The sequence below is a fragment of the Tympanuchus pallidicinctus genome, unplaced genomic scaffold, assembly GCF_026119805.1.
Source record: "Tympanuchus pallidicinctus isolate F22 unplaced genomic scaffold, pur_lepc_1.0 scaffold22, whole genome shotgun sequence".
NCBI lineage: Eukaryota > Metazoa > Chordata > Aves > Galliformes > Phasianidae > Tympanuchus > Tympanuchus pallidicinctus.
Window position 1 is genome coordinate 3,811,675 of NW_026294739.1, and position 20,844 is coordinate 3,832,518.

General features: G+C 55.7%; 1 protein-coding gene and 1 long non-coding RNA gene across 3 annotated transcripts; both read left to right on the forward strand.

The window, feature by feature from the left end:
• Positions 1-80: 80 nt before the first annotated feature.
• On the forward strand, positions 81-6,267 carry LOC128082143 (uncharacterized). Its single transcript, XR_008207562.1, has 3 exons — positions 81-176; positions 1,161-1,235; positions 5,498-6,267. It is a non-coding gene; the product is annotated as an uncharacterized LOC128082143 (long non-coding RNA).
• A 4,655-nt stretch (positions 6,268-10,922) lies between these two features.
• Positions 10,923-17,916, forward strand: AMOTL2 (angiomotin like 2). 2 transcript variants are annotated; one of them, XM_052685973.1, is made up of 10 exons: positions 10,923-11,041; positions 11,151-11,892; positions 13,025-13,256; positions 14,136-14,280; positions 14,550-14,642; positions 15,358-15,653; positions 15,741-16,036; positions 16,192-16,364; positions 16,523-16,672; positions 16,840-17,916. In XM_052685973.1, the coding sequence occupies exons 2-10, from the start codon at positions 11,219-11,221 to the stop codon at positions 16,896-16,898; spliced, it is 2,118 nt and encodes a 705-aa protein (XP_052541933.1). In that variant the 5' UTR covers positions 10,923-11,041; positions 11,151-11,218; the 3' UTR covers positions 16,899-17,916. The 2 variants fall into 2 exon arrangements, with proteins under 2 accessions (XP_052541933.1, XP_052541932.1); XM_052685972.1 differs by having other exon boundaries at positions 16,520-16,672; positions 16,840-17,915.
• The last annotated feature ends 2,928 nt before the right edge of the window (positions 17,917-20,844 follow it).

Sequence of the window (20,844 nt, forward strand, 5' to 3'; positions counted from 1 at the left end):
CATGCGCATTCCAATGGCGGCCTATCCACCATGCGCATGCGCATCCCCAATGGCGGCCTGTTCACCATGCGCATGCGCAGTGTTGCTTTCGGGCGTCGTGAGGGAGGCAACTGGGAGAGGTGCTGCATCGTGCGTGGCTCAATGCCTTTCTTTTTTTCTGGCGTGTCTCCCGCCCGGTTAGCGCCTATCTGCTCCTATCTGTCCGGTTGGCCGGACGGGGCGTCGCCCCGCAGGGTTACCTCAGTTTGGGCGGGAAGCGCGGCCTCTGGAGCGCCTCACAGCGCTGTGGGCGGGAAGCAGCGGTCTGAGGGTGATGCTGGGTCCGCCGGGACCCTCGCACCATCCCAAAGCTGTGTTTGGGACAAGCGAGCCCTCAGCTCACTGAGTCCTGCCCTGCTGAGGCACCCCGGGCCCAGTGCTGCTCTGTGTGGGTGTGTTGGGCTGTGTGCAGGCAGCCTGTCCTGCTGGGTTATCTGTGTGCCAGGAAACTCACATCACCCACCTCACGTTTGTGCTTTGTGGCTAGCTCTGGAGCTGGCCAACGAACTCCTGACGTGGGTTTTTGCTTTTAGATCCAACTCGTGTCCCACACACAGCATGGTGGCTGTTACCTGTGTGGAGGCAGTGGCTGCTCTGCAGGCTGTTCCTTGTGTGCTCAGCCTGTGGTGGGAGTGGGGCAGGGCTTTCAGTTCGTTGGAACATTGCTCAGTGCCTCAGAGCAACCCAGTTTCAGGTTAATGCAAGTCTTACCTAATACTCAGCCTACTCATGGGGCCGTTGGGTTTACTTCCAGCTTTTGCCAGATGATATGTGCAGAAACAGGTCTCTTGCCCCTCTAGTTCACAGAGGCTGTGCTTGGTCTTGGAAGGCGTCAGCTAGTTACAGAGTTTCACTCCAAGGGCTGGTGCACTGCTGCCTGTTTATTATCAAACGTCTTTTGCCAAAATGCCCAGTGGTTGTCCAGGGGTCAGTATTGCTGTAAGGCGAGCAAGGAAGCTGCAGAACAAACTGGGTTGATTCAAGAGCCCAGAGCAGAGCTGGCATTTTCATGGGATGCATTTGTCACAGGAGGTCCCGCGGACTTTCTGTTCCCTCAGGGTGTTGTGATTTAATTGAGCGACCTTCCTCCCTTCTTAATTGCTGCTCCTTTTCTGTTTCAGAGCTTTGGCCAGTGGAGATGGCAGGCACCTCAGACCAAGCTGGATGTGGCAGCCAAGCTGTGAGGAAGCAGGCAGGTGTGCGAGGAGAGCGGTGAGGGCACAGGCATTGTGCAGGCATGCATGGGAAGGGTGGTCTGACAGGCAGACCGGGGCCCGGCAGAGGGCATGGCAGCACTGCACAGAGCCTGCAGCTGAGAAATGCTGCTGTGATTGCTTTCCCTTCCTCCCAGTGCTCACAGTTTAGCCAAATCCTGCAGGAGAGAGCTGGAGGGGGCGCAGGGAGTTTGTTTGCATTCCTCAGGGTTTTTGTCAGCTTAGTCCTGCAGAGCCAGGTCTCATCTGTAATACTCCTGCTGCTTTTGTGTGCTGTCAGATTTGCCGGTAGAAGGCAAGGGCTCAGAGGCCACGAGACAGTGTAGTGTGAACTAGGAATTGAGGGAAGGAGGAAGGATGGCCTGCCCCCCTTCCCTGCCCCCAGCAGACATAAGGCTCACACGGCTGTCCTGCACCCCTTGCAGGTACTGGATAGGGAGCAACGATGGCACCCAGGTTTCTTGCCTGCTTTGGGACCCCACCATGTGTAGGTGTGAGGTCCTGTCACATGGGAATGTGAGCAGGGAGCTGGGTCCATCTTAGGGCTGCAAGATTCCTCCAGCAGGCATGGTTATCCCTGCTGCCATTTCCTCCTCCCATTGCAGAAAAACATGGGAAATCTGAATTCTGTTTGCTATTTTAAGCAAGTTTCTCTGTCCCTCCTGATATCACTGCTTCCTTGTTCTCACCAGAATATTACAAGGATAATAATTTTAATCCTTCATGAAATGTTGGCATTAAAGGCTTTGAGATGCTGGAAAAGTGTCTGTCCATAACAATGGGGTTAGTGTGACTGTGAGACTCATCCAGCCTCCAAATAAACCTGCACGCATTCGTGCCACATATAGCTGAGACTGCCCTGAGCCCTGGAGTGCAGTCCCTGTCCTCACCAGGACGAGGCAGGCTGTTATTCTGTGTGTTTGATTGAAGCATGTGCCCTCTTGCAAAGTTTAATACGAGGAAAATGTAATAATAGTCATACTGCAGGAGGTTATATATCGTAACGCATCCAGTGTCTTTACAGGTCAGTTTTACAACAGTTGCATTTCTCAATCCCTGTAATTTAATCTGATGGTTAGCTTCATGACTTAATCCTTTACTATGTCTCTGAGCTTCTTCCTCAGAACGCTGATGTGTAGTGACTCAAAATGATGGCATTTGGTGCACGTTCATCCAGAATCCTGTTACTGGGCATTTAAGTAGGCAGGGGTTGCTCGTGTCCCATCTCTGATGCTGGTAGTGAATGCAGTGATTCCAGAATCTGGGGTCACTGATGGTGTGTAACCCAAAGTCCCTGCCTTTATATATGTGTCACTGTGGAAACAATGTAATTCACTGATCTGGATGCTAAAGAGCGATGAGTACTTTTAGGTATGTAAAGAATCAGTAATCAGTGATTAAAATCTCTTTATTTCACATGTGTTGGGGATGTCCGGGTGGCACAGCACCTCACACCCCTGGTCTAAAGCCAACAGGGCTCCACTGAGCTCAACAGCCACAATCTACGTCGTCGCTGTCCTTTGGCTGTGGGCCTTGTGCCCTACAAAAACAACCTGGATAAAACCCCAGCTATCCAGCTGCCGGTGCCCGTGCTTTCACTTCACTTTGTGCAAATATTGGTTCCAAAGCACAAAGAGGAGGGGCTTGGCACGTGGCCTTGCAGCGCTCCCAAACCAGCAGTACGAGTCTCAGCAACATGAGCTTGGCAGCGCTTTCACATTGCTCAGTCGCTAATCTTCCAAATTCTTTGCCTTGGGTATAATCCCACAAAATATGATTCAATTTGTCAACATAGCTACCTTATGACTAGTGTGTGTTTAGCTGGTCAGCCCATTTTGTACATTCCCTATCAAGTGGAATAGTGTGCGACAGCAGAAGCGGTTGGAAAAATATTTTTCACCCCAGATAGCTCAGAGGCTGAAACTTGCTTGCTGTTTTCCACTGCCCCAGCTTGCAAGATTACACTGTACAATATAGTGCCTGTAGTTAAGGTGCATTTATAAGACTGTTTCACATTGACTGCATTTTTCATTCCCTATAATTTACATAGCTGAAGGTTAACTTCACGGCTTAATTCTGTATTATCCCTTCTAGTTTCCTGCTTGGGACAGGAATAAATCTAAGCCCATTTCTGTTTAGCAGAGTGTGTTTATAGTTCATTGTAGCAAGCTGGGGGTATTTCACCAAGTGTCCCCATCTCCAGCATGACTGGCTGGGCAATCAGTCTCATGTGCATGTGGACACTGTGTGTGGCAGCATGTTGCTGGGGCAGAGGTGGCTTTCCTTTGAGGACCTCATAGTTCGGCCCTGTGTCCGCCCCTGGAAGAGACAATTTGGCAGGCAGGAACAGTCTCGTGTCTTGTACCCAAGTGTAAACTGGGCAGAGTACAAAGAAGCCATTCCTGAATAATGGATGCTTTTAAAGCACCTATTTCTGTTCCTCAGGATATAGAGTTGTGGGACATGGACTCAACTCCTAACTCGGGTAAGCAGGGCAAGTGAATTCAGGCCTGTCTTTCAGGCTGCCCACTAACACCTCCCAGACATTCCTCCTTCCCTGTGGGCTCCGTGTCCTTTATCACTCAGCTCAGAAGGGACAGCACTGTCCCCACAGCCTCATGGACCAAGAAAGACTGGGCACAAGGGCTTGTGTTGTCTTGCCTAGCTGTGTGCCAGTAAGGTGTCTGGCCCAATTCCAATCTTGGCAAGGCAGCTCCTCTGAAGGGCAAGGCTCGTGCTGCAGGCGCCATGTTCCTGGCCAAGGCCAGAGAGCCAGAACTCAGGCAGCAGCCCCTGGGCCATGCGTTGGAAAGCTATCGATGTGCCATCCTCTGTGCCCGCTCTGAATGCAGCCAGTGGTGGAGTGGCCTTAGGATCTTTTCTGCCTATCCATCCCAATTTGCCTTCAGGGAAGGCTGTCTAAGGGTAGGGCAAGGCAAGGCAAGGCAAAAAGTGCCCAGAGCATCCCAGTCAGCTCTCCTTTTAGGGAGTCTCATCATCCTTAATATCCCCACCAGCACCACCTGCACTCGCCACATCCCCAGTGAGGACGCAGGCCCTTGGGAGCAGCGGCACCAAGATGGCCAGGCAGCTTGATGGTCCTGAGGAAGAGGCTCTGCGGGGCTTCTGCCAACCCAACACCACCTTCTGAGCAGTGGGAGTCGTGGCTGTCGGGCTGCAAGGAGTTGGTTTTGTTTACTGTTCCTAATAAGCCAGGTCTCGTTATCATGGGGTGAGCTGGATGTGTCATATTGTGACGGTCAGGGGCAAACAAAAATACTGCGGCGCGGATCTGCGCTGAGAATATCTGTGAAAACAAGGCTGGTGATGATGACTCACATCTCTGCAATGCCACGTTAGATTTGCTAAAGGCAGCTGGCTCGTGGTGTAGCACGGGAAAGGCTCCGCCCCAGCCCTGCTGTGGTGGCCTGGCCTCAGCTGGCAGCAAGAATTTACAGAACCAGAAATCACAGTTGATCTCAGGAAGATGTGCAGGGGTGATCACATCTACACCAGGAGCCATTTGTGGAAAGTGCAGATTTTATGGTAATTTTTCATGCCTGTAGGCACAGAAGTCAGTCCTGCACTGCGCAGCCTGCAGTGAGTTGAAGCATGTGCTGCACTGTGTGGATGTGAATTACCAATTGCTGTCAGGAGAGAATCCTGCTAGGAAAACCATCAAGAAGCACAGTTAAAACCAAGCAAGGAGAGGGGTGCAGACACAATGAAGCCAGTCGCGGTTACTGGGACAAAACCCATTCTGTGAGGATGGCTTTGTATTCAAACAGTGCATCGGCACCGAAAGGTCTCCTGAACTCCTTGGCTGGTGATGAACAGAGGCAGGAAAGACAGGAGACAACGAATATAAGAGTTCAGATGATACACTGAGATGCAAGCTCTTGATAAATCACCCAGATCTTGGAGAGCATCCTTGCTGTGGCTGCAGGAGGGGAGCTGCGGCCAGCTGTGGGGACAGGTGGCCCTGCTTGTGCCTATGGGTGGGTTGTGATTTGGGCTAAGCACAGAGGGCAGTTCATGTCTGCTTTGTGCATGGAGGGTGCCTCGTTCACTGGGTAAACGAGCATTTTTCTCTAGGATGTTCTCAAGCACGTGCTTGTCTTTAACCCTCCCTTTCAGCAGATGACTTATTTCCTTACCGGCCCCCTCCACAGCTCTTCCAGAAGCTTCCAGGATATTTCCAGCTCATGAAGATCTCTGACCCTTTTTACTTTACTGTTTTTCAGTGCTTCTTCCTCTTCTTCACTCAGAGAGATGCAGAGCCCATCAGGAAGTCCAGGCTATTGCCCAACATGTCATCAGGACTAAGGGCATCATTGTGAATATGCTGCACGAATCTTTTGACAAGGGAATTACAAAAGAGAAAGGGGAAGCACGTAATTCAGGCTGATTTTTTTTCCTATAAGCAAACTTAACAACTTCAGGAGCTCTTTACCTTCTGCATTTCTTACGTTTCTTTGCAAACCCAAACCCATGCATGCAAAAATGTTGCTGTTGTTCACTTCATCATGTGGCAGCACTTGGGAACCACTTGACAGTGAGGCTGGGCAAGCAACCCAGGAGACAGATTGTCCTGTGGAAGCCACTGGTGAGACCAAATTCTGCTGTCATCCAACCTGGACAGTGTTTGAGGAATGTGTCCTTAAGCTGAGATCACCTCCACAGGACTTTGGAGGAGGTAATATGTGTTGACCTGGAGCAACAACTGCTGCACTCCAGCTTGTGGTCCGGGCAGGCAGAGCTGGAGCAGCATCCACCTCTTTTCCATTGGCTGGGACCAGGTGTTGCACTGCTTCAGTAACCCTTGCTTGGATGGCGAAGGAGAGAAGCTGAAAGTTTCCTAAGGCAAACTCCTGCTGCAAGGCTCTGGTGCCCCCATGGAGCTGGGCGTGGGGTCAGCCCTGACTTCATTGTAGCAAGGGCTGCCCCCCTCTACAGGGGCTTCTCCCATGCAGTTCAGGTTGTTCCACGCAGAGCTTAGGGGCTGCCTGCTAAATCACACCATTAAATCCCCGAGTCCGGGTTTGAGTGTTTCCATGTGCCTGGAGTGTCTTAATCTGGGCTGCTTGGGGAATTTTTATCCCGCGGATCCTTCGGTATGCCTGGAATGTTTGCTTTTCCTACTGCGTGCGTGTGTTTGAGGCACTCCTGTAAAAATAAGAACTTCCTGGCCGCCTTGTAAATCTTCCCTTGACCAGCACAGTCGCCTTGGGTGATTAATAAACGGGCGAGCTGAACCCAGCACCCGCGGGGAGCTCAACAAAGGGCCCTCGAGGCTGGCCTCCCTCCAGAGCCCGCCCAAGGGACGCGCATGGTGACACCATTTTTCGGTAAGAGCCTGGGAGAGGAAGAACGAAACGGAAATTCCAGCGAGCAAAGGAAATGCACCAGTGGGCCAGGGCTTGGGAGGCGTTTTCTATTGTATCATCGAGCAGCTAAAACATACAGCTCTGCTGGAAGGTTGTTCTGCCAGCATTGGGACTCTCACTGAGCTGGTTGTAGGACTGCTCAAAACTCGAGGGGCTGAGTTTCTTCTGGGGCCTGGTCTGCTTGAGGTCGACTGGAGTTGAGCTCAGTATTGCTCGCACTGTTTTTCTTCTTATTTCCCCTCTTCTCTTCTTGGGTCCTCTTCTGCCCACCCTTCTCCCAGCAGCCAGTCACAGGGCTTCCGTTTCAGCGCCGTTATGGAATGTATGGAGAGAAAAAGCATTTCTAGAGCCTACCTTCAGCACCTACTCTTATCTCAGTGCACTGCCTCTAGGCTCAAGTATCGCTGTGTTTCTCCTGCAGGTTTCTCACTGTTGCATCTCTCCCTGTTAGTCCCAGCCTTATAGGAGCTCCTTTTCTCCTCCCTGCTTCGCCGTGAGTGTTTCCTCCAGACATTTGCTGGACCAGAGGAAACTTTATGGAGGCAGATGCTCTTCACCTTCCCCTCTGCATGCCTGCCCAGATGTTGCTCTCACAACCATCAGCACACACCACAGGAGGTCAAAGATTTGTGACAAGGGCATCAAGGGACATTTCACACTCTTTGTGCCCATGTGAGGTTTGCCTGGAGGTGCGTCTCAGTAATGAGCCTGCTGGCAACCCACTGCTTTTGAGCAGTGACAGCCTGGTGTCACCCTCCCTGTCAAGGTGAAGAGTTCCTGCTGTGTTTGGGACCCTGCAGTGAAGAACAAGCCCTGCCTAATGCTCACCCCCACATTTCTTATTTCACCAAGCCAGTGCACGGGTTGGAGATGGCTGTTTGAGTCTCCTTCAAGTGTTGCTATCAGGCATCAGAGTCAACACCCCTTTTCTTTCCCTGCTATCTGCCCCTCGGCCAGCCCTGATCCTCCACACCGATTAGTTCTCACTTAAACATCCAGGAGCATAACACCAAGAGGATTTTGCCATGGCAGGTTATCCCCATGGCAGGGAAGATGCAAAGCTTCCTTAGCAGTCTGGATGTGTGCAGTGACTTCCATCACAGAAGAGCAATAAGGAGGAGCAACCCCCACTCCTTTTGCAGGCTGCAGATTGGGGTTCTTGCACAGAACTGCCTGTGAGGAGGTGTTCTGCCTCGGGACCACCCTGGGGTTGAGAGGTAAGGGAGGGACCACACCATCCCAGGGATGCTCTGATACTGCCAGTGGCTTTTATTTAGGAGTTGTGTTGGCTTCTCACAATTTTCTCCTAGGCAAAAGGATCATTTTAAACTTTCAGAGAACCGTAACCAAAGAACATTTGGGGTTTTCTGGTTCCCCAGAATAAAACAATTTCCCCCCCACTCACTTCTCCCCAAAAGGCTCAGCCTTTTCAGTCCCCTCCCACCCCCAGCCCTCCATAAAAAGGCTGTGAAGCCAACCTTCACACAGGAGGTGCCCCATAGTCCACAGGGCTGCAAATGTGACATGAGTTGCTCTTGTGTCACCCCACAGCCCTCCTCTGTCCTGGAACCTCCTCCCCGCCCGCCCTCCTGCGGGCAGGAAATCACACCCAGAGATCTGCATTTCTCAGGAAAGAGCGAAAATGCCACAAAGGTGAGAATGTGGCCAAATTATTGCTGGCAGGAGCAGAAAAGGACAAGTTAACATCCAGGAGTGGAAATTACTCATTTCAAGAATGGGCGGGGGGAGGGGGGTGCAGGGGGATGGGGTTAAAATGCAGAGAAGAGAAGGACACCAGCCCATTTCTGACATAATGCAGTCAGAAATCTGCACTTCACACTTTGTCTTTGATGTTGGGACAGAAGGTGCCTATTTGTGCTTCAGCGTGGTAGGAGCTGTGCCTTGGGGGATGGCTGCTCATGGGGACCAGCCCAACAACCCACTGCCACCATCACCAGCCCTGGTCCTGCATCGCTCCAGTTGAGCCCCCACTGAGATGCAGAGGTAGAAAGATTTTGGGAAGATGATGGCCGAGAAGGAAGAATGGATGACGGGGCAGCAGTGATGGGTGTCACTGCCAAGGCTGCAGCACCCATCCTGCACCCCAGCAGGACATGGCATCACCCTGCATGTCCCTGGACATGGTGCCAGTCAAGGCGACATGGGCTGGACACATCCCCAGGGACATTCCTGAGGTGTCACTGTCGGGCTGTTCGCAGGGCTGTGGGGTTGGCAGCCCCGATGGTTCAGGCCACAGGGATCCTGGCATGAGTAAACAGTGCGGGAATGGGGAACAGGTGCTTGCGTGGCGACTTGAGCCCTGTTTTTAATTCTTGCTTTGAAGCAGGGATTTGTGAGAGGGACAGGAGGAGGCTTTTGGCATCCTGGGGCTCAGTGGACACGGCACCAGGCTGCCCATGTGCTGTCAGCATCCCTCCACAAGCATCTTGCTGGCCACAAACCTCTCCATCACACGCATCCTCCCCAGCTTCGGGGCTCGGGAGTGGCAGTTGGGAGCCACGAAGAAAGCCAAGGTGATCTCATCCCACAAGTATTTTCTTGGCTCATTCAGCCCGCTCCAACGCCTCACCGATAAGGCTGGACGATGAGGTCAGCAGCAGGGTTTGGCATCGCCGAGCTGTGTGTCACCGAGGAGCCCGGAGCTCCAACACCTGCACTTAGCCCCGCGTTTTGGGGTTGGGGCTGCAGGGAGCTGCTTCTCCCCACGGCGAAACCCCTTCTGTATCTTCTGCTCCATAAGCCTGTTTGTTCATCCTTCCTCTAAAAATTCCACCGGTTCTGCTGGCCCATTCCTAAAAGTAGAGATAGCAACACATCTGATGTCTAATCTCACAGCTAAGAGGATCTGAAGCTCTGGGACGGCAATCGGCAATCGCAAGCATCCCAAGCATCTTGCCTTCGAGCAAGGACATGGCACACCATGCATCTCCATCTCCAACAGCAGCCCTGCATCCCTTCCCTGCAAAACTGCCAAGTCTGGGCTTTGGGAGCTGCTTCGACCTTTCCACGTGCTTCATCCTCTGATGAGAGGCAGAGGGTCTGCATGGGTCTGTGGATGGGAAAGGTCTGTGTGAAGTAACCAGCAGCTGGTTAGGCTCCTCCAGGGGGACGTGGAAAGGTGGAAGCTTCCCGTATCTGCCGTGTTAGAAAGAAAAAGAGGAGCAGAGGGCTTTTCCTCTTCAGATCACTTTCCAAAGCACTGTTATCAGCCCAGGAGGGGTTTCCTGCTGCCAAAAATAGAGCGGTGTTGAGATAGGAAGGGAAGCGGGATGACGCAGGCACAGATAAAGCTGCTGGATGAGCCAGGGGGGCAGCTGGGTGCCCCCATCCCACTGAGAGACCCCCGGTGGGCTTTGAGATCTCACCCACACCTGCACACCCAGGGCTCTTGTTTCTCGGCCCGTTATCAATGAGCGGCCGGGTGCTGAACGTAAGCCCAGTGCCTCCATCGCTGGGGCTGGCAGGGGAAGCTGGGGGTTTGCAGCTCTGCAGCGTGCATCTGTGCCTCTCTGAAGGATGCTGCAGGCGTGCGGCGGGGTTTGGCCGAGCAGACAGCATTCCCCGCATCCTGTCCCCTTCCTTCCCCCAGACAAAGCCCCTCAAGGATGGCAAAAGGAAGAGCCCGACGGCCCGCTCCGGGCTTTGTTCGGCCTTTGGAAGGTGCCAAATTCCCTCTCTCAAGAATGAGAGCTTAATGTCCCGTATCTAATTAGTAATTTTCCCTGCACCTGCCCCTCCGCCGCCCCTCGGGCCATCTGCCGTCTCGGGGCCCCGCGGTCGGACGTGCCTGGCGCTGGGCGCTGGGGTCCCGCGGCTCCTCCGCGGCGGCCGCACGACGGGGAAGCGGCTCTGCTGCCCGGGGCTCCGACCCGCCGCACCCCACAAAAGGAAGGCGCAAAGCACGCGTGCAGCCCGCACGAGAGGTGGGGGCCGGGGGGGAGGGGGTGCGACGGGGAAGGGGAGCAGCGCTGGCAGAGGGCAGAGCAGATGGGGCCGCGGCTTTTTGTAGGGCCGAGAGACAATGGCGCGTCTCTCGGGGCCGGGATCAGGCACGAAGATTTATGCGGGCGGGCAGCTGGCGGGCAGAGCCTCGCGGCCCCCCCGGGCGGCAGCTGCGGCCCCAACCCCTCCGCCAGCCCCCAGCCCGGCGCTGACACCGATCGTCCCGGCCCGAAATGGCGGCTGGGCTGCCGCTGCTCCCCCTGGCGGCGGAGAGAGGACGGGGAGGAGGAGGAGGAGGCGGCGGGGCGGGGCGGGGCCGGCCCCGCATTCCGGGCATAGCAGCGCCCGAGCCCGGCCCCCGCTACCGGCGGGGCCCGCAGTCGGCAGCGGCCTCGTTCCCCGGGCGGCAGCACGGCCGCGCCGCTCCGCCATGCCCCGGTAAGTGCCGCCCTCCCTTCAGCCCCGTCCCACCGGAGCCGCACAGCGGCGGGGTGAGCCGCGCTTCTCCGGCCCCCCTCCCGCTGACGTCCCCGTGTCCCCCCCGCAGGTGCCCGCGTCGCTCGTAGAGCCCCCGGACGGACGGACGGACGGACGGACGGACGGAACGCGGCGGAGATGAGGACGGCGGAGGATTCGAGCGGGACGGTCCTGCACCGCCTGATCCAGGAGCAGCTGCGCTACGGGAACCTGACGGAGAACCGCACGCTGCTGGCCATCCAGCAACAGGCACTGCGCGGCGGCACGGCCGGCAGCCCCCGCTCGTCGCTGGAGAGCCTGACCCAGGAGGAGAGCCAGATGGTGCCGCAGTCTGCCCGGCAGGAGCCGCAGGGCCAGGAGCACCACGCCGACCACCTGTATTCCGAGCACGGCGGTTACCGGCCGGCCCAGCCCCAGCACAAGGGCGAGGAGCTGCCCAGCTACGAGGAGGCCAAGGCGCACTCTCAGTACTACGCGGGGCAGCGGGGCGGGCAGCAGCACGGCGGCACCCGGCGCCCCGACGACGCCCTCAAGGACCTGAAGCACGGCCACGTGCGGTCGCTGAGCGAGCGGCTGATGCAGATGTCGCTGGAAAGGAATGGGGCCAAAGCGCACGGCCCCATCAGCTCGTCCCACAGCTACCCGCAGCTCTCCCGGCAATACACCCTGCGAGGGCAGCGCCCCGAGGGGACGGAGCCGCGCGGGCCTCCACCGGAGTACCCCTACATCCTCCCCGGCCAGGAGGCGGCCGTTGCTTACCTGTCTCGGCCCTGCTCCCGGGACGGGGCCGGCTTCCAGCACCCCGAAGTCAGGTAACCCGCAGCCCCTCGCTGCTTCTCGGGTGCGGGTTGGTCCCGGTTTGCCCCAGCTGGTTCAGAATTTCCAACCGACAGCCAAAACTCCAGTGCTCTGGGAGGGATCCGGGGTTAATTCAGGAGCTGGAGGCAGGTCAGGAAATGGCTACATTCGGAATAGGCATGGGCTGGCGCGCAAAGAAAATGTGCTGCTTGAAGTGGAAAAAGCTGCCCAGCAGTCCCCGGCTGATGGTGCCCCCGGCCCCGTGCCTTCCAGCAGTGTGGATGGGAGTGTTGAGCAGTGCTCCTTCCTTCCAGCTGATCGATACCTCCAGCAAAGCCTGGCTCTGCTTTGAGATGTGTGGGTGTGGAGATCTGGGCATCTCCTGGTGCTCAGGGAAGTGTGGTGTTCTGGCATGGAATCGCTATGGGCAGGAGCTCCGAGCTGACTTACCAAGGCAGGGAGTGATAGCATCTCTGGCAGGAAATGCTCTCCTTCCAGGGAACAAAGAGGGGAAGGGGAGCTGTGAGGAAGATGCATTTGTTCTTCCTCACTCCTGGATCACCCCACAGGAATGCGGGCTCCAGCAGGGCGGCTGCGTGGCTCAGGATGGCTGAGGCAGCCATGGGATGTCGAGGAACTCTGGGTGATAGAATGAGGATGTATTAACAGTGTGGTGGCAAGGCTTTGAGCCAGGAGCCCTGCCAGGAACGCTCTCTTTGCCCAGAAAAAATGAGAAATAGTGCTGCAGGCTTCCAACACTCATCCTTTGCTGAGGTTTTTCCTGACTGCATCACCCAGCAGCAGGGTGGGACCGAGCCCCCCTGACCTAGCAGTCAAGTCCTGATGTTCTCAGGTGCTTAAGTTCTGGATGGGGAGGTGCTCGAGCTGCAGACAGCACCATCAGATAGGCTTTCCTTCGTATTCTGTGTGCTCATGGGTGAGTGCCAAAGCTGTGCAGGGCAGGTTGGGTGCCGGCAGAGCCTCTCTTATCCTTTTGAGAACGGCCAGGGGGCACCCAGCACCTCTTTTGTCCATAGAGCACCCCCGGGTGCTGCAGGAGCTCTGCGTATCCACACTGGTCAATTGGAGGATGAGAACATGGGAGCTTGAGGTGGTCGATGCTGAGCATCTCTCTTTCCCCCACAGCAGGCTGATGCCGGCGCCCGTCCCTGCGGCGTTCCTGCCCCCACCAAGCACGCTGGGCTCGCTCAGCCCTGCTGGTGTGGAGGCCCTGGTGAGTGCACAGGCGGCCTCAGCTGGCAGCCGGCTGGCCCAGGTGGATGCGGTGCTGCGGGAGAATGAGAGGCTGCTGCTGGACAATGAGAGGCTGCGGCGGGAGCTGGAGAGCTGCACGGAGAAAGCCAGCCGAATCCAGAAGGTGAGCTGGCCTCTGCTCCCTGTCAGCACGCTGGAGGTGCAGGACCCCAGCCCCACTGTTTATTTGGGATGTGGGCAATGAGCGCAGATGCTCGGCTCGCTTCTGCTCCTATGCAGTGCCTCACCCACCGGCATCCATCCTCTGGGGAGGAGGGAATGGCTCTGACCTCCTGCCCTGCCGTGTCACAGGCGGCAGATTTGGGCTGAGAGCAGGTACACCCAGGAATGGCCTCATCTGCACAGTGTGGCTTTGTCCCTTGTTTTTGGGAGAGCTCGTGCATTTGCTTCCATGCCGCCTGGGGCAGGATCAAGCAGCTGCTGTAAAAATTCACCCCCTTTTGTGGTTTAATCTCTGCCCCCTCCCTCCACCGCCTGCCCCCCACAGCAAGCAGCTGTGCTTCGGTGGCAGCGCAGCTCCTTGGCCAAGTGTGGAAGCGAGGGGAAAAAGAGCCCATTTTGAGCTTCCAGTAGCACTCAGGCTGTCTCCACCCGGCCCAGGAGCGTGCCCGGCCACCACAGAAAGCCCTTTGTGCAGCTTTGCACAAGGGCAGGGCTGTTCCCTGCCGGACAGACGGACACTGGGAGGCACGGGGAGAAGCTGGGCCAGCCCCGGGGGGAGCGCACTCAGCCAAATCCACGCTAAGGCAAGAGAACTCCCTCTGCACCCACAAGGCTGAAAGCAAAACAAAACGGGGGGGTTTTGCCCCAAAACCTGTGTTACAGTGGGGGTTTCTCCCTCTGAGGCTCCTCTGTGGGTTTGCTGAGCCCTGTCAGCAGTGCAGGACGGGTCCTGAGCCTGGGCAATGTTTCGCCAGCATCTGCCTTTCTTTTCCTCATTCCACAAATATCTCACCCCCGCCCGTCACTTCCTCCTCCCCAGCTGGAAACGGAGATCCAGCGCATCTCAGAGGATTACGAAAACCTCATGAAGGCGTCCTCCAAGCGGGAAGCACTGGAGAAAGCCATGAGGACCAAGAGGGATGGGGAGATGCGGCGGCTGCAGGACTTCAACCGAGACCTGAAAGGTGAAGAGCGGCTGCGGTCCACAGGTCCATTGGGTTGGCCCAGTGGCTCCTGTGCCCCTGTTCCCAATTCCAGACCTTTCTTCTCCCTTCTTCCTGGAGGCCCTCTCTGTCCATCAGCCTTTCCCCAGTATGCTTCTTTTTAGCAGTTTTATTAGTCTGAGTGTTTCCACAGGTGGGAGGGGGTAGGTGGTTGGGATTCTGCTCCATCTGTCCAAAACAGTCTTTTAAATCTAATTTTTTTTGTTGTTTAATTTTTATTTTTACACCAGAACGCTTGGAATCGGCCAACAAGCAGCTGGCCAGCAAGACTCAGGAGAACCAAGAGAGCAACCAGGGCACGGTGGCAAAGCTCCTGGCGCAGAGTAAGTCCCCAGGGGCTCGGCTTTGCCTGATTTGACACAGCAGGGACTCAGAGCAGAAGCCTTTATGCTGGAGGAAGAGGTGGGGTGGGGGGGTGGGAGCTTTTTGCCCTTCCCCTGGGAGTGCTGTGCTGCTCAGGGCACTGGATGCGAGCCATTAATCCCGGCCTGCCGGCGGGGTGACCTGCATTCTCCACATTCCTGCTGCCGTGCGCCGGCTCTTCCAGCACAAAGTCCGCACTCCCTCCCCCTGCTTGCCCAGCCCTTCCCGTGCTTCTCTTGTCTGCAAGCTGGAATTTCTTATCTGGGGGGAAAAAATGCAGCAAAATCCATATTTCTATTTCTCCTAAATGTTATTTCATCAGAGAGCTGGTGTTGGTGTTGTGGGGGAGGAATTGTGTCACCTTCCTTGGTGTAACCTAGGACAGATTTTCTCATCGCAGGCCAAATTTTTGGCTGCAATTTGCCAAAAGGAGGCTGTCTGATGCAGCAAGTTTCCATGCTGGTGCCTCGGTCCATCAGGGCACGTCTGTGTTCTGAAATGTGTGCTGTAGGGTTGCCACCTGACCCCAGCACACAAGGTGTGCTGGGTGAGGGCTGCTGACACCACTCAGCCGAATGGAGACCCGTGGGCACAGCCTCTTTTGGGAGGCCTCTGTAGGCCTTCTCATCCTCCAGCATCGCGTCTCCAAGACTTAGGCCGGGTTTTCTTTTGCAGGCTATGAGCACCAGCAGGAGAAGGAGAAGCTGGAGCGGGAAGCCTCCCTGCTGCGCAGCGCCAACGAGGACCAGCGCCGGCGGGCAGAGCTGCTGGAACAGGCGCTGGGCAGCGCCCAGGCACGGGCAGCCAAGGCGGAGGCCGAGCTGCGGAAGAAGCGGGCGTACGTGGAGAAGGTGGAGAGGCTGCAGGCAGCCCTGGGTCAGCTGCAGGCTGCCTGCGAGAAGCGGGAGCAGCTCGAGCTGCGGCTGCGCACCCGCCTGGAGCAGGAGCTGAAGATGCTGCGGGCTCAGCAGGTGAGGGCATCCCAGGCACTGTGAGGTGGGAGGTGCCCACCATCTGCGTCCCAGCGTCTCCTCACCTCTCTGGGTCTTTTCTTGCAGAGGCAAGTGGGAACCGCAGGGGGTGGAGGGACGTCCGAGCTGAGCGCCCACAGGCTGTCGGAGCAGCTGAGGGAGAAGGAGGAGAAGATCTTGGCCCTGGAGGCTGACATGACCAAGTGGGAGCAGAAGTACCTGGAGGAGTGCACCATGAGGCAGTTCGCCATGGATGCTGCTGCCACTGCCGCCGCCCAGCGGGACACCACCCTCATCAGCCACTCGCCACGGCACTCACCCAACAGCAGCTTCAACGAGGACCTCCTGCTGGCCAACCACAAGCACCAGGAGATGGAGAACAGGTACCCCACCTTCCCAGTGAGCTGCTTGTTGGGCGCTGCGAGCTGCGTGCATCCTCAATGGGCCAAGTGACCCCTGTGAGGTCTTTACCCAAGGCTTTGGCTCCGTCGCAGGGTTCCTCCTTCCCATCTCAGCTTCTCCCTCTTCATCTCTCCAGGTTAAAAGCCCTTCATGCCCAAATCCTGGAGAAAGATGCCGTCATCAAAGTCCTGCAGCAGCGCTCACGGAGGGACCCCAGCAAAGCCCTGCAAGGCTCCCTGCGGCCGGCCAAGTCTGTACCATCTGTCTTCGCTGCCTCTGCTGCAGAAGGCTCATCCCGTGGCAGCACAGGTAAATGGGGATCCCAGCCCTCTTTGCCTCCAGCAGGGAGCAGCCTGAAATTTCCCCTTGCCACTTTAGAGGTGGCTCTCAGTGACTGGGGAATTTGGGAGTGTTTTGGGTGGGATTTCTCCCACGCTGACAAATTCCTAATGCTGTTCCTCCAGCAGGCAAAACTGCTGCAGATGAGGCAGCATCGGTGCCCGCAGCTGCGCCCCTGCCCTCCCATGCCAAGCATGGCAGCAAGGATGGCAGCACGCAGACAGATGGGACGGCACAGAGCCGGGGTGAGGGTGCAGAGTGCCCAGCCAGCTCAACAGGTGAGTCCTGAGGTCCCCATGGATGCTCCAAGGGTTGTGGGGGACACAAGGAACGGGGCTGGGCTTCGTGTTGCAACTGTAAATCTGGGCACTGAAGCAGTCCAGCTCCAGGAGGGCAATCGTACTCCCTTCTCCAGATCTCACATTCTCACTTCGTTTCTCTGCAGAGAGCTCAACCGTCCCCAGAGCCCCAGACCTGTCTGACATGGTGGAGATCTTGATTTAAGGCCTTCCTGGCCTCTTGGCTTCAACTTTCCAGCTCCCAGGCCAGGGAGACTCACTGTCATGACGATGGAACTGGCCAAAGAGGAGCGGTGACAGCGAGGTCCTCCACGTCCCATCTCTGCCACCGTCCCCACTGTGTGCCCTGTGCACGGCCCCAGGGGCACTGGAGTGCCTGGGCCCTGGTCACCCAGAAGATGCGACTCCCTGTAAATACACCCCTGTTTTGTAGGACAGGAGCAAACGTATTTATCACTTCAGGCTCCTTCTCCTCCTCTCCTGGGCTTTCTTCCCATCTCTCCCTCATCAGCTCCTTTCCATCTCCAATCCCCATCTCAGGAGCTGCTGGGAGAGCCCTGGGCGCATCCCGTGCTTCCTCACAAAGGGAGAGAATGGGGAACAATGAAACGAAAAAGGAAAAATGAATAATAGAAAGAAAGAAGTCTGAGGATAAACCTGCAGGAGGTGAGATGCTCAGAGTGGAGCAACGTGTCCCATGGCTGGTGGGACGTGCGGCCCTGTGCCCCTCTACTGGCAGCTGGCTTCTGCCCGTAGCCAACACCGACTGCTCGGCCCTCAGAACTCAGACACTTCCCAGCCCTGCCCTTCATACATCTCTATTTTATTGTTTTTTTCTTTCTCCTTCAAATGTGTGCATTTGCTGGACAACTGCATTTTTTATTTTCTCTCTCAGACACGTAAAAAATGCGTTCTGTTCTCATGCATTGTTTACAAAGTAGAAAACAAAACAAAAAAAAAAAGAGGAAAAAAATCCCCACAAGTTAATATATTTTATATTAATATTGTTATTTCTTTTTAAGTATTTTTTTTTTTTTTTGTGCTGTGAACTTTTTTTATTTTCCTGCCAAAGACAACGAGTTCTTGTTTGTGCATTTTAAGTTATCTGAAGTATTTAAACATAAACCTGGCTGTTTCGTTATGCCGCCCTATACTGAGATTGCTGTAGCATTCCACTTGGTATAACAATATTTTAATAAAAAAAACAATTGAAAAAACCCCACAGAGCTCCACCTTTTAGCACCCAGTGCCTGGGCCTGAGCGTGCAGGGGCTCCCGTGGCTGTGGGACAGGTCTCTGTTGCTGTAGGGGTGGATTGGAGGCACCCAAAGCAATGGGAAGGCTTGAGCTGCAATCCTGCTTTGCTTGTGGGCCGGCTCTCCGCACTGCAGCCTTCACTGGGACTTCTGCAGCCTGCCAGGGCTCTACCTGTGCTGCCTCCCCTCTCCTGCTCCCCACAGCTGTGCAGTGGCTGCCTGGGAAGGGCTGCAGCATTCCTGGCATTCCGCAGTGCTCACACCCGCTGCTTTATTTACCCAAATCCGGATGCAGGTCTGACTGCTTGCAGGAGGCTTTTCAAGAGCTGCAAAGAAAAACCAAAACAAAACAAATGAGGAAAGGGGAAGGATAAATCGTGAAGCCCACCCTGTAAATGGAGCAAGATGGGGCAGGAGGCCCTGGCCTCTCCTGAGGATGCACCAGCATGGGGGAGCTGTTTGTTTCCTAGGGTTGTTTCTGAGCTGGAGGAGCAGCCTGATGCAGCTCAGTGCGTGTGCCCAGGAAGGCAGGAGGAGCTGAGAGCCACCAAAATCCTACTCACTGCAGCAGCATCCATCAGTAAGAAATGCTTCCCAAATCCCTCTGAGAGGGGAGGAGGCGGCGTGCAGACGGGCTCCAAAACTGATGTGGTCTCTTCGTGGTCTGCTCTGCACCCACGCTGTCTCCTCAGAGTTGTGCCATCAGCAGCAGCGCTTGCACCCGCTGTCCCTCATCCCACACCAGGTCCTGCTCAGGTGAGGGCACGTCCCCGTCCCTGCTGTGAGGTCACCAAGGATCCATTTGCTTTCTCAACTAAAATAATGACAGGGAGTCAGAGCTGCTCCCGTCCTCGTGCTCCTGATCCTTGTGTCCCAGTATCCCCGTGTCTCTGTGTCTTTGTGTCCCTGGGTCCCCACGTCCTCAGTCTTTCATCCCTGCACTCCTGTGGCTTCAATCCCTGGGCCTCTGCACCCCTGTACCTTTGTATCCCCGCATCCCAGCTGAGAATGGATCTCGGTCCTCAGAGCATCCCTGGGGCTGGGCCTCTTCATCCTCCCATCTCTGTTCTCTCCATTTCCACAGCCACGTGCTGTGTCTGGAAAGGGAAAGGGGAGCCTATCGCAATCCCCTCGAGATGGAAAACACCACTTTAAAAATCCCCCAAATCCCCACCTTCCACCAGGATTTGGCAGAAAGGGGGATTTCCCCCGCTCTTCGTCTGATAGAGGAGGACCCGTGCAGGGGCGAACTGTGGGGCACAGCAAACCAGTTGGGCAGAGCATGCAGCCTCACGCCCCAGCTTGCTCTGGGTGCAGGAATGAGGCTCTGCCCGCCGTGCCGGCTCTCCCCACTGCAGGCTGCTCCTTCCTCAGCCCCAGCCCTCCTCCTCCTCCTCCTCCTCCTCCTCAGCTGGAGCGCGCTGGGCGAATTCCTCATTCCTGTTCCCCGCGCCGCGCTGCCTGCCTGCCATCTTTGCATGCAAACAGTAAACAGGCTGTTATTATCTGGGATGCTTTGAATAACTGTGGCTATTTTCTCTCTTCCCAGTATTCTAAAAAGGCAAAAAATTCCCTGCGGTTTCTGAGTCAAGGTTTTTTGGGTGTTTTTTTTTTTTCCCTCTTCTCCTTCCCTCTGTCTCCCTTCCCTTTCCTTCCCACCACCTCCATGACAAACCAATGCAGAGCTCCCTGCTCTGCTCCAGGGCCCTATGAACCTGGGCAGTCCATGGGCTTTCCATCTCTGAAGAGCTCCCAACCTTGCAGGCATGGCCAAGGGCATTTCTCTGTTCCAACCATCCGTGCTCAGAGCTGAGGGCAGATGTTGGGATGGAGTCCATGGGATGGGATGGCCTTGGGGCACCTCTCCCACCTGCAGGCCTCACGCTCAGCACCGAGTGATGGGGAGAGGTGAGAGAAAGGTTGTGAGGTCAACGGATGCTCTTTTAGGTGAACGTTGGGTTGTGGAGGTCGGGTTGCTTTTTGAAGCTCTCCGTTTTCCAACATGCCTTTGGAAAGACTCATGTGGAAATTGAAAGGCAGAGAAGTGACACAGCTCACTGCAGGGCTTTGTGCTTGCTCGTGGGTTTTGCTGCAGCAGGAAGGGTTGAGAGGTTTGGGGAGCTCAGCAGACCCATGTGCCCTACCTGGAAACCTTGGGACAAATTGGGAAATTCCACTTTTTCTGCCTGGTTGCATCTTCCAGGATAGAAAACAACGCAAAGCAACCCAAAGCCAGATGTACGATGCCATGGAAGACTCTGCTCTATCCCCCATCCTTCCTGGGCTGCAGAGCTCAGGCTGGGAGTCAGTGAGGCCCTTCTGCCCCGTAGTGGGGCCGCACTTCCCATGGGCTTTGCTCTGGGGAGCACTTTGTCCCCATGCACTGCTGCCTTGCCCCTATACAATGTCACTTTCCTTTCCACTTCAGAGCTGAAACTCTCCAAAACCACAAATGTGTAAGAATTTTTGTTTGCTAATCCAAGAGAAAGTACGTATTTTGCACTGTTCTCATGCTTCAGGAATTTACAGAGATATTTTCCTCAAATTTAGGGGAAACAATTGGATTCGGGCAGAGCGAAGGGGTGGGAAGTTTCAGCTACCGATGCCTGGAACGGCACAGCCATGAGTGAATGAAATCTCCTTGAAGCTCTCCATGATGGCGTGGACTGCTGCCCTTGAATTTTCCAATTCTGTGATGAAGCTGTAGTCCATTTCTTGGCAAGCCAGCACTGGAGTCCCACATCACCCCCAGCACCTCCAGCTGTGCAGCAGGGGCTCCAAAATCCCAAAACCCAGCTGGATTTTGGCACACTCAAGTTACCAAGCAAAGAGCTGGGTCAGGTGAGCCCATAGGCAAGTGCCAGCTGGAATTATGGCACGACAGAACGGTTTGGGT

Bases quoted from the DNA above. Each gene is read 5' to 3' on its own strand.
- AMOTL2 (XM_052685972.1), top strand. From the start codon at position 11,219: ATGAGGACGGCGGAGGATTCGAGCGGGACGGTCCTGCACCGCCTGATC. The intron at 11,893-13,024 runs GTAACCCGCAGC...TTTCCCCCACAG, and splicing joins TTCCAGCACCCCGAAGTCAG to CAGGCTGATGCCGGCGCCCG. The intron at 13,257-14,135 runs GTGAGCTGGCCT...CCTCCTCCCCAG, and splicing joins AAGCCAGCCGAATCCAGAAG to CTGGAAACGGAGATCCAGCG.